Raw genomic sequence first — 12,498 nt, 5'->3', positions numbered from 1 at the left:
GGGGATTTGAATCGGCGATCCCCGTGTTAGCAGGCAACGGAATATACCGCCACGCCACCCAGACACCCCTAGAAGTAATATATTGATGTTGGTTTTTACACGTATTAAATTTAATTTTTCCATACATTTCCTGCTTTTTTTGTGTTGTCTTGGTGACATCCCTTATCCAGGGAGGTCCAGATTGTTGAAGGACTAATGACCATATGGCTGCAGATGGCATGCTGCAGGCTGTGGGATTTGCAAAATGCCAAACCAGGCATATCAGTTTAAGTCACATCAATTTTTGTTTGGTAGAAGGAAACCAACCTGCCGAGATGTTTTTTTTTTTTTTCCTAGTTGAAACGAAACGCAGATGAACTAATAATAACCCTTAAACAGGTTAAAAAAAGTGTTAGTTAAATACAAAACATTGCAAAGATTTATTTAAAACTCATTTATTGTACAGAGTGCAGTTTATCAAGTTTTTTTTTCTTCCTCTTGGCAATGGTTTTGTTTGATTGTTATTTAAATATACAAGAATGTTATTCGCTTGTTATGCAAAAATGATAAATTTGTATCACAATGAACCGGCTCTGACTACATTCTCACAGCAGTCTTGTTCGGTCTGTTTTCAGGCCAAGTGACTGATCTACACAAAGCTTGCAGATGTTCACTCAACACTTCACTTTATATTACCATCTTAAGGCATCACCCGGCCGGCTACTGCCCATTTTAACACTGACACGGAGTCGGTTAACACTGACGGATGAACTCTGGACTTTCAGCAGAATATGGGTTATGACTCATTTTGAGTGAGCTGAGGAAACAAACGGATTTACCTCAAGATCATATGCTGTTGTAATTCTGTCTTTTGGGTGATTAAGTGTTCTTGGCGCTAAAACTTTGTTGCGACTGGTTGGCCTCCCATCATGTTATGCTTCCCAGTCATCTTCATCCTCTGTGGTGGACTGCGGTGCTGGGAGGGGAGGGATCACGTCGGACATCCGTGCAAACGCACCGCTGGTGCTACCTGGTGCCTCAACTGAGTCCCCGCCTGCTGGACCCTTACCAGAGATACCTAGAAAAGAGCACAGAGCACATCACACCCGCACGAGCATCTGTCTAGACTGTTCCTATTCTGATTTCATATTTGATAGCTGGGGGAGCTTGGTCTGCTGCGTGCTGTGGGCCTGGGGACCACAGCCCTGCCTGGAGCTGCGCCCAAGGAGGGAACACAGGGCAGTCTGACAGGATGCAGAAGCGGGGCAGGCTAAGCTAACTGCTAGCCCATACAGACCGACAGTTCCGATAACACCGAGGGTGGTCTGGCGGCGGCCTCGCCTAGCGTTGATTGTATTTTTGGTGTCATGTGGAGTGTGGGGAGGTGTGTCGAAGGTGTCTGGCTGAGACAGCTGGCGTTGGATCAGCTGGGGGAGCCTGGTCTGCTGCTGCCTGGAGCTGCGCCCAAGGAGGAAACACCAAGGGTGGTCTGCCAGGACGCAGAAGCGGAGCAGGCTAAGCTAACTGCTAGCCCACGCAGACAAATGGGCTATTCTATTCTATTCTAAATAAAGTTCTATTCTTCGTGTGCAGGGAATGAAATGACATAAGTGTCCTTGATTCCTGGTATGACAGGAGGATGAGTGCTCACCTTTCCTGCGCATGGCCAGCTTATTGAAGAGATCGGACATGAAGTCTCCGCCGCTGGCTGCTGCAACCACCACTGGGGAATGTAGAGGTCAGCAGTCAGTGAGCAGACAGTATGCAATAGAAATGAGGCTTTAGCGTCAGTCAGTCCGAGCATCCCTGTTGTACATATTAACAGATGTCTTCTCCAAAAAACAAAGTGAAACGTTAGGCCGTGACCTGAATGTCCAACCAAAAAAAAAAAAAAAATGGCGAGGATGTAGCATCAGCAGACAGGCACTTTAAACACGAATAACCAATTCAGCTGCTTAATGAAGGTGGCATTTAAGAAATAAAAGGTCAGAGCGATGGTGTATTCTGGGAAACAATAACCACACAATGAGTACGAAATGTAAACGGAAGTACAGGCTCAAACACGCAGTGCCTCTGTGACAACCTATAGTCATCAGGGAACGCTAAAAAGGGATGCCGACACACTGGCTGCATCGCGTGTGAGTGTAAAAGTCATTCCCCGTTCATAAAATATGAACAAGACTCATCGCCGCTTAAGCACCTTGTTCCTGCTCCTTCTGCTTCCTCTTCTCCATCTTGCGCTCTTTGACGTTACGCAGCTTTGCTTTACCGATGCCCCCGGCATTGCGAATCGACTCCAAAAGACTGGCGCGGCCGTCGGAGGGCTGAACCACCTCCGTGGGAGCACCGGACACCGGGCCTGCGGGGAGAGAGGATGGTCAAAGTGCGGCAGCGTGTTGGTGTGCTGGGTTCTCACCCGTCAAGGTCCGTCGGGGTCATCTCAGTTTACAGCGAGGACATGGGGGCAGGATATGTAAATGTACACATCAGCAGTAGATCTACATCAGGGGTGCCCGACTCCAGGCCTCGAGGGCCGCAGTGTCTGCGGGTATTTGTTGCAACCGTGCACTGCACCACCCGATTTAACTAATTAGCTCAGCTCTTGGGCCAAGAAGGGAAAGGAATTAGTTAAATCAGGTGGTGCAGTGCATGGTTGCAACAAATACCTGCAGACACTGCGGCCCTCGAGGCCTGGAGTTGGACATCCCTGATCTACATATTAGGTCCCAGGGTTACACTCCAAGTGTGAGGCGTTAACGGTTTGCTGGTTCTCACATTTAACGCTCGCCAAGGTAAAACAACATTCTCCCACGGGCGCAGCCTGCAGGGTTAATATGTATGACGCATGCACGTGTTATACCTGAGCTCGGCGCTCGACCGATTTCAGCGGCGCCGTCTGCTGTGGGAGGTGGCGGCGGGGGAGGTGGGGGAAGGGGAGCTCCAGGGGGAGCACTGGGGGTCGAGGCGGGCTCAGGAGGGGGAGGAGGAGGAGGGGGCGGGGGAGGGGGAGGTGGCGGAAGAGGCGAAGCTTCGGGCTGGAACTGAGATCCTGAAACAAATATGGACACAAAATCACTGTCGGCAAATACGGACCCGGTTTCATTCTACGCCACGAAGTGGTGGCGGAGTTGTGAAACCCTACACGTGTGTGTGTGTGTGTGTGTCTCCATGTGTCTCACACCAGGCGCACTGCTCTCCTCCAAGTCTCCAGAAAAGGAGGGAAGCTCGGGGATGTTGTGAGAAGATCCTGACGGGGCAAACCCAGGCCCCAAGTCGGCACTATAGGACAGGTCGTCAGCGATCCCCGGCAAGTCGGGCAGGTAGGACGGAACATCTATCTCTGGCACCTGGCCGAGGTCTGGCACGTAGAAATAGCTCTCCGCCGTCTGTTTGAAGGAGAAGGATTATATCAAATCAGAATCTGTCATCATAATAACACCGACTACGGCATTTTGATTATTGGCAGGGAGATGAGACAGAGTGTCCGCGGTACCTGTCGCTCCAACTGCTCCCTCCTGGTAATAGACAGTGGAGGGTCAAAGAGTTTCGCCTCCTTCTCTGTCTCCAGAGTGGTGTGCGTCTTTGTCACCGCCCCCGCCAGGGGGTCCAGGAACACGTACTTTTTATATCTTCAAACAAACACGGGAGTCACAAAGGACGAAAAGATCACAATATAACCTTACCATCTGTGTGTGTGTGTGTGTGTGTGTGTGTGTGTGTGTACGCACAAGTTCTCTGTAGTGTTAAAGAGCAGTAGGGAGCTGACAGAGGAGATGTTCCGGGGCAGACTGCCCAGCCCCTCCTCCGTCTCATCCTCGGATCGCTTCTCACGGCTCACACACACCGGGAAATACAGCAGCTTCTCCTGAAAGGAAGACAGACGCGCACAGCGCCACATCAAGACTTGTCGCACATCGCCGGAATTTTGCATAATGCAAATCACAAATGCCACGCAAGCTGGAGTGTGTACGATATGACATCCCCCCCCCCCCACACACACACACACACACACACAATAATGAATTATGGTTGGGGACAGTACTGCTGGGGTATCCTGAATAATGCATTCCTGCACCAGGGGGAAAATTGCCAGTAGTGTTTTCATTTCTCCCCTTTCTGCCACACACAAACACACTAAGGCGCACAAAAACACATTTGCAAAATGCAAGCACACACAGCAGAAAATCCGCTGGTTCTAGTAAAGTTTTCTAAAACAGCGGAGGGAAGACTCTGGTTTTCTTCATAAATAATGCAGACCCAAACCGCTGATCTGAAGCAGCATGTGCGCACTCGCACACTCACTCCCTTACTCGCGCACACCCACTCACTCTCTCGCGCACACACACGGACACAACTTTCTGAAAAGGAGCATGAATGCATATTTATGCAATGCTTATGCAAAGTGCCGAGCAGACACACAATGTTCTGCCCAACACAATAAATGAAGCGAATGTGACTGATGCGAGTTGTCCGTGTCACTAGCATATGGCGAAACCTGCACCTTATGGAGGGAGCTTTTATGGGACTGAAGACCCGGGAAAGGACATCTACATTTTCTACAGGAAAAGAATATTCTACACGGAAAAGCTGCACAGCAGAGGCCTCCACTTTATTTTCAGGTGTTAGATTTTGCTGGAGAAGGGTACCAGCAAGAGTTAAAGGGAAGGTTTACAAGATGGTAGTGAGACCAGCTACGTTATATGGTCTGGAGACAGTGGCACTGACGAAAAGAAGGACAGGATTAGGAACGAGTATATTAGAGGGACAGATCAGGTTAGATGGTTTGGAGACAAAGCAAGAGAGGCAAGATTGAGATGGTTTGGACATGTGTGGAGGAGAGATGCTGGGTATATTGGGAGAAGGATGCTGAATGTGGCGCTGCCAGGGAAGAGGAAAAGAGGAAGGCCAAAGAGGAGGTTTATGGATGTGGTGAGGGAGGACATGCAGGTGGCTGGTGTGACAGAGGGAGATGCAGAGGACAGGAAGAGATGGAAACGGATGATCTGCTGTGGCGACCCCTAACGGGAGCAGCCGAAGGTAGTAGTAGTAATAGTAGTAGTAGTAGAGATTTTGCTGGAGAAGTTATGAGGCACTTCAGTGTTAATAATAATATTAGGCTGCAACTTCAATGGTAGCTTCAGTGGAAACAAACTTCTTTCGGCTTGTTCCCTGTTTCTCAGGGGTCGCAACAGCGGATTTTCTAATTTCCATTGGTACCCTGTGAGGGCACAGCACCAACGGCGGCCGTTGTTAACCCGGCCCTCGACCGATCCGGTATGGTCTTGTCAATCTGCATACTGATTTGGCAAAAGTTTTACGTCGGATGCCCTTCCTGGCACAACCACTAACCCTATGGACGGGGCACAGGTAAAGCACTGGATGCCATCCCAGTATTCATGGACTTCGGTCCATGCCTGTCGCCGACTTTAGTGGAAACAAACACGTCCTTTACACAGAGCACGTGTGGTGGAAGCCTGGTAGGTTTGATCCGGTAAGTATTTAGCACAAAGAGTCTGTGAATGTTCTCATTCATCCAGGTCATGGTTATCCAAAGGAGTTGAATCAAGTGAGAGGCGAAACGTCTTCACGGATATATACCAAGTCCAGTTGCACTTGATTCAACTCCTTTGGATATTTAGCACAAAATGAAGCTAGAAAATTGTTGTGGAAGTCATTATGGATTATCATCTGGGTGCAAAGTTGTTATGATTTTTTATTTTGATACTTTAATGACCCCCGTAGGGAAATTACACTCTGCATTTAACCCATCCCAGCTGTGTAGCTAGGAGCAGTGGGCAGCCGCCGTGCAGCACCCAGGGGACCAATTCCAGTTCGTCTTGCCATGCCTCGGTCAGGGGCACAGACAGGGGTATTAACCCTAACACGCATGTCTTTTTGATGGCGGGGGAAACCGGAGCAACCGCAGAAAACTCACCGCAAACACAGGGAGAACATTCAAACTCCACACAGAGGACGACCTGGGATGACCCCCCCAAGGTTGGATGACCGCCCCCCCCCAAGGTTGGACAACCCCGGCTTTTGAACCCAGGACCTTCTTGCTGTGAGGCGATAGTGCTAACGACTGCATCGCCATGGTGCCCATTTAACGTGCAACATGAGACACTGAGATTGAAGCTGTTGGCGCTGTAGCTGGCTTATAATGGCTAGAAACAAAAGCTGTTGTTCTTACCCATTTACTAATAACCGTTATTATCTTTGAAAAGTAAAACTAGCTGGTAAAACAAACAAAATAAAGAAGTAAAAAGCATCTGGACAGATAACCACGGTAATGAAATAAGCAGTTAGCCTCAGCTTAAAAGAGGTTTCTTACCAAATGGAAATTGACAGAAATCTGTTGGTCCCTCTGCTTTGCAGCATTTTAAGCTACATCAGCGGCGTTATGTTACTTCAGCAACGTTAGGTGGCAGTCACACTGGCTTGACCTACGCGTTGGTGCCAAGTTTTCTTTCTATTCTAAATTATTCAGAGCACTAAAACGCGCATTGCAAAATTCTGGCATATTTTTGTACAAGTTCAAGTTCATTGTAATATGTATTAGAGTACAGTGAAATTCTTGTGCTCTTGCTTTCTCTGCCTTAACACAAGGACAAAGGACACAAGGACACACCATCTCATCAAAAAAAGTGTGAAGCATTTCATCTGAAGCCACAAAAATGTGCTCTCACCAGGGTTTCAATGGTGACCAAATAACATTCACTTTGTAGTCAGTTTACTAGCATGCAATAGATGAAGCAATGCAAGTAGCCTGGAAGTAAAACACAACGTTTGCGTGACTACATTTGTCTCACCTGCAAGGCCTTGTCATCAAGGGGCCGTAGCTTGTTCTGTATTTTGTACTTGGGGCGAGTTTTTGAGGAGGGGTCTGCAGCCCCGCTGAAGATAGAAGAGTAGTCTTTCAGTCTGTCTGGGGCTGGATACTTGGCACTGGAGAATACCTACAATACACACATGCACAAACACACAGTTACTACCCATAGCTGACATAGGGCAAGTCTTTTCCCCCAAAAGGAGTATTTGTTGTTGTATAACTTGGTTTTACAGTGCATAACACGGACATAACGTTTAACGCCGTCTTCAGGAGGTGAGGTGCCGTGCTACCTTGGTGGCCTTTTTACTGCCTTTAATCTTGTTGACGCGGGCCTGGGCTAGACGGATTCGGTCAGTGACACTCTGCAGTTGCTTGCGGTTCCTCTCCACACTCGCAGACACTCTAGAGACCAAACACACACATGCACGCGCAGACAAACACACCAACAAGTGGACACATGCATACATTTAAAGGGGCAGAAGGTGTGAGACACAGCCACAGCTTGTAGGTCTGTGCATAATGAAGGAGACGTGTCATTGGGTCTCCTGCAGTTGCATAAAAGGTAGAACGAGTAGGATTTCCCTAAAGCTCAGTGTATTGACTCGTACAAAAATAATCCCTCTCGATCATCTTATGACCCACTAGACGTGTGTGGCGGTGTCTGTAGCTGCAGAGACCCTGTCCTCTGCCTGTGTTTTCGTATTTTTCTCATTTCGCTATGTGCACAATGTTTCTGGGCGTTCACCTTTGGGCAGCGGGACTCTATAAGAACATAGCGACCAGGTGCCAGATCGAGATCACAACCACGCAATCCAAGAGGAAGCTACGACAATGGCACGCACAGCACTGAAACGACACAGATCTAGTGAGGCGACACGCCAAGTGGGCGAGACTCGTTCCAAAATGAGAGTGAATCCGGGGTTGGCTTTCACCCGCTGGCGAGCACTAGAGACCAGGATGGGAATGAAGCGCGACGCGGAGTTGTCCCGTACACCGGGATGTATTCTGGCAACTGCGGTCAGGGGGCGGGGGCGCTTCTGGTGTCGTTGAGCCAGGGAAGAGGGGCCAACTTTGAATGTTGTGTTTACAGACAGCGACGAACAAATCCTACTTGTTCTACCTTTAAGTAATACATCGTGTAAAAACTATGACGTGCAAATTTTACAGATTGCTCTAAATTCTTTTCTTCTGTAGCTTAGAAAGAGCAGCCCTATTATTTTTTTTTTGTGGCTGCTCCCCCCCCCCCCTTTTCACCCCAATTGGCCAATTACCCTATTTTCCGAGCCGTCCTGGTCACTGCTCCACCTGCTCTGCCGATCCGAGGAGGGCTGCAGACTACCACATGCCTCCTCCGATACATGCGGAGTCACCAGCAGCTTCTTTTCACCTGACAGTGAGGAGTTTCGCCAGGGGGACGTAGCATGCGGGAGGATCACGCTATTCCCCCCAGTTCCCCCTCCCCCTTGAACAGGCGCCCTGACCGACCAGAGGAGGCGCTAGTGCAGCGACCAGGACACATACCCACATCCGGGACGCCCAGAGGACCAAGCCGGAGGTAACACGGGGATTCGATCCAGTGATCCCCGTGTTGGTAGGCAATGGAATAGACCACTACGCTACCCGGATGCCACCAGGCTTCTAAGTTATCAAACAGAAATCATGCCTTTATCAGTCAAAAATGTAAAAATGCAACGCAGACACTGGATCGTTGCTCGTTATCAGCTTTGATGCCACATGTAAAAGCAAAGCAGTGGAGTGGTTGTTGGAGAGAATGGGCTGTGAGTGGTGGCTGTCACAGGCAACAGAACTGTAGCCTCCAAAAACCTTGAGATCCATTCGGATTCAAGTGCCTGATAGCTGAGGCGTAGGCCGACTGGAAATACCCCTCTAAATCACAAATATAATTTGTCTCCTAGAGATAAAAAATAAAATGAGTTTACCCAAGATTGCCAATATTTCGGCCAGGTGTCGCCGCACATAAGCCATAGAAGCATGGAGGAACACAATGTGTTGTAGGCTGCCTATAAATGCAACACAGACAGACGCACACTCTCACTATAGCCATCAATACAATGAATTAGTATCCTCACCTGTGACAACCACCACTTGTCCCATTTCTCCAACCCCTGAAGTATGTCTCAACAGTCGTTTGAGAAATGCAATATCCAGTCTCAAAACACAGAGAAATATATTAAAGTGCTCTGCATTCCAGTCGTCACCTTTATAGCGCCATGGCAGCGAAATCCATTAGCTATGCGGCTTTCATTCAAACTTTTAGATTGGAATTGAAAATGACCCCAAATAGGAAAAGCAATATTGCCACGTTTGTATTTCAACGTGTGTAAAAATTCCAAGTAAAACAATTGTGTGTGTGTGTTTTGCATTCACTTGTGGCATCGTTGCAGTATGCACATGTTAGAAAACAATCATGTGTGGGGTACATTTTAATGTTGGGACTTACCATTTTGTCTGGGCACACATTTTGTTCCATACGTGGTGGTGCAGTGTGAGCGGATAAAGCTTACCTGCTGAATATGTCAGTAGATATGCTCTCTATGTACAGTAGTGCATCTGCTATCTGCTGAACAGCCTCCTCTCTCCGAAGGTCTGGCTGGATGAGAGGAACGGAGTAAACCTGGCCCTCCAGGCAGCTCTTATGGGTCATCCTAATGAAACAACAGCATGGTAAACAAAGAACACTGCCTGTGACCGGGCTTAAATTTACAACGAAACTGGCAAAACCTGGTGACGCCATCTACAAGAAGCACCCTTCTTCCATCCCGTTAAACCCCACACCCACTCCCTCTCTCGTCCTTTCTCTCTCTCGCTCTCTCTCTCTTCCTTTCTCTCTCTCGTCCTTTCTCTCTCTCTCTTCCTTTAACTCTCTCTCGTCCTTTCTCTCTCTCGTCATTTCTCTCTCCCTCTCTTCCTTTCTCTCTCTTCCTTTCTTGCTCTCTCGTCCTTTCTCTCTTCCTTTCTCTCCTCCTTTCTCTCTTCCTTTCTCTCTCTCGTCCTTTCTCTCTCTCGTCCTCTCTCTCTCTCTCTCTCTCTCTCGTCCTTTCTCTCTCGTCCTCTCTCTCTCTCTCTCTCTCTCTTCCTTTCTCTCCCTCTATCTCTATCTCCCTCTATCTCTATCTGTTTCTCTCTCGTCCTTTCTCTCTCTCTCTCTCTCTTCCTTTCTCTCTCTCGTCCTTTCTCTCTCTTCCTTTCTCTCTCCCCCTCTCTTCCTTTCCTTCTCGTCCTTTCTCTCTCTCTCTCTCTCTCGTCCTTTCTCTCTCTCTCTTCCTTTCTCTCCCTCTCTCTCTATCTCTTTCTCTCTCTTCCTTTCTTTCGCTCTCTCTCTCTCTCTTCCTTTCTCTCTCTCTCTCTCTCTCTCTCTCTATCTCTTTCTCTCTCTATCTCTTTCTCTCTCTCTCTCTCTTCCTTTCTCTCTCTCTCTCTCTCTCTCTCTCTCTCTCTCTCTCTCTCTCCCCCTTTCTTTTCTCTCTCTCTCTCTCTCTCTTCCTTTCTCTCTCTCCCTCTCTTCCTTTCCTTCTCGTCCTTTCTCTCTCTCTCTCTCTCTCGCACACACAAACACACGCGAGCCCTCGACGCCGCTTGACTCTCACGTGACCGCTCGGGTAGTGGCGCTAGCCCCGTAAGCGGCTCTCCTTCCTCGCCGTATTCGGCGCCCGACGCCTCGTAGCAGTCAAGGCAACAGGGAAATGAACCGGAATCTCCCCCGTCCGGAGGACGCCACGAACCGCGGCCGGTCCCGCCCCGGAGACGGCCGGCCTCCTCGCCAAACCGGCCTCGGCAGCAAGGGGCTAGCGACGCACCGAGGGGCGGCCAACCCCGCCAGGCGCCGAGCCCGGTGGAGAAACACCGCCCAACTAGACCCTTTACCCCGTCCGCCCCGCTCAGGACCTCACCTGACCATGGGAAGATGTCTGCGGAGGGAAGGCGGGTCAGCAACGGCGCTCCCGCTCCGCCGACCGACCGACCGACCGGAGGCTGACGGCTACTTCCGCCTTCTCCCGTCACGTGACCGCTCCCGATTTAAAGACGCATCGCCGCTGTCACGAGCGATATAAAAACACAAACACAAAACAGAAATAAAGGCACGCGGTAGGCTGTCGAACGGAGTTGGGGGTCGTGGTATCAAACGTCAATCAAACGCCAAGTCCCCCATCTTTCTAAAACATCCGCTGTCTATGCGGACGCATCTTTTATCCCGGTTTCCCCCCTTGGCCCGTGCGCTGACGTGTACAGCCCACACACGCGCGTGAACACGCGTTCCGTTGCGTGTGTTTGCGTGTGCACACACGTACACGCACACGCACACACACACGCTTGTGATTGTGCTCGTGTGTATGTATGTGCGCGCGTCCTTGCGTAAGTGTCACTTTCTCGCCTGTGCGTAATGACGCATCCAGCCTACACTGCCCCCCCTCCCCCCCTCCCCTCCCCTCCCCTCTGTCACATCTGGATCGGGAGCCTCTCATCAGCACCACTCACTCGGGCAAGCGGGGAGGGACGACGACTGGAGAACCGGACGCCCCGTTCGGTGCGCCTCAGTCAGAACCGAACCGAACCGAAGCGGTCCGGGGGAGGGGGGTGGTAGGAGAAAGGAACAAGAGGACATCTCAGCCTCTCGTTCGCGCTGACACGAGGCAAAGAGTCGTACATCCCCTCCTCTCCTCGTTAGTAACCCTGTATCTTCTTCTTCTTCTTTCCTCCCTCCCCCCCTCCTCCCCGTCCTTCGCTTGGGTATGGCGAGTTCGAGCCTGCTCGAGAACCCGGTGCAGGCGATACTGTACCTGCGCGAGCTCACCACCATCGTCCAGAACCAGCAGAGTCTGATTCAGACCCAGCGAGCGCGCATAGAGGAGCTGGACCGACGCGTGGACGAGCTGATCGGCGAGAACAGGTACCTGAGGGACGCCAGGGAGCAGCTGCCGCATCATTATCACCATCACCCCGACCACAGTTACCTTCAGCACCACCACCACCACCCCCACCCCGACCCGCAGCTGAGGGGGGCGTCAGCGTCCCTGCCGGACCATGCCCCGCCGACCGTGCCGGCCGAGACCGCTCCGGACGAGCCGCAGCTCCGGCCCTCGTCCTCTCAACCCGCGGACCCAGAGGACATGCAGCTGGTCCCGGCCGACCCGACCCCCTTCTCCCCATCCGAAAGCGACCAAGAGGACGGCAGAAGTAGCCCGGGCTGCCGCTCTTTAGTACCTTTGACCCCTACAACCCTTTGTCGCTCGCTGGCCCTGGCTAGGAAATCCGAGTGAGTACAGTACGTGTACGCGTGTGTTAGGCTACACGAGTTTGTTTGTTTGTTTGTTTGTTTGTTTGTTTTAGATTGTTCCCCGATGTTCTGTTGGGTCGGCCTAGGACTGTGCTAGAACGGAAGTGGCGGATTATTTAAATGAGAAACTGGAACATGACGATTACATAACAAACAGCTGTGCGTGTGTGTGCGTGTGTATGCGTGTGAGTGTGCGTGTGTGTGCGTGTGTGTGTGTCTGTGCACACTGGCAGCTTGAAGAGCTCACCGAGTCAAGTTGCACATCTGACGAGGGCTGACAACCGCTGTCCATGGTGGCACAGCTTCCCTGTTAATTACTGCACGGGCTCTCTGGAGACACCCCCCTCCCCAGCACGCGCGCGCGCACGCGCGCACAGCCGGGGCTTGTTAGGGT

At 50.6% G+C, this 12,498-nt stretch overlaps 2 protein-coding genes across 2 annotated transcripts in view; one reads left to right on the top strand and one right to left on the bottom strand.

Moving 5' to 3' along the window:
• Positions 1-227: 227 nt before the first annotated feature.
• Positions 228-10,819, bottom strand: wash1 (WAS protein family homolog 1). The gene is made up of 11 exons (XM_056282007.1): positions 10,720-10,819; positions 9,334-9,474; positions 7,099-7,210; positions 6,789-6,935; positions 3,708-3,844; positions 3,473-3,608; positions 3,161-3,365; positions 2,840-3,028; positions 2,180-2,338; positions 1,631-1,702; positions 228-1,057 (listed from the first exon to the last, which is right to left on the bottom strand). Exons 1-11 carry the CDS (start codon positions 10,725-10,727, stop codon positions 912-914), a joined length of 1,452 nt encoding a protein of 483 aa, XP_056137982.1. The 5' UTR covers positions 10,728-10,819; the 3' UTR covers positions 228-911.
• A 740-nt stretch (positions 10,820-11,559) lies between these two features.
• The window catches only part of iqsec3b (IQ motif and Sec7 domain ArfGEF 3b), a 43,054-nt gene continuing 42,115 nt past the window's right edge, over positions 11,560-12,498 (top strand). The window contains exon 1 of the mRNA XM_056282491.1: positions 11,560-12,083. Within this exon, the coding sequence (XP_056138466.1) occupies positions 11,560-12,083 (524 nt within the window). The remainder of the gene's footprint in view (positions 12,084-12,498) is intronic.

The sequence above is a fragment of the Lampris incognitus genome, chromosome 6, assembly GCF_029633865.1.
Source record: "Lampris incognitus isolate fLamInc1 chromosome 6, fLamInc1.hap2, whole genome shotgun sequence".
In the NCBI taxonomy this organism is placed as follows: Eukaryota; Metazoa; Chordata; class Actinopteri; order Lampriformes; family Lampridae; genus Lampris; species Lampris incognitus.
This window is presented reverse-complemented; position numbering and strand designations above follow the sequence as displayed.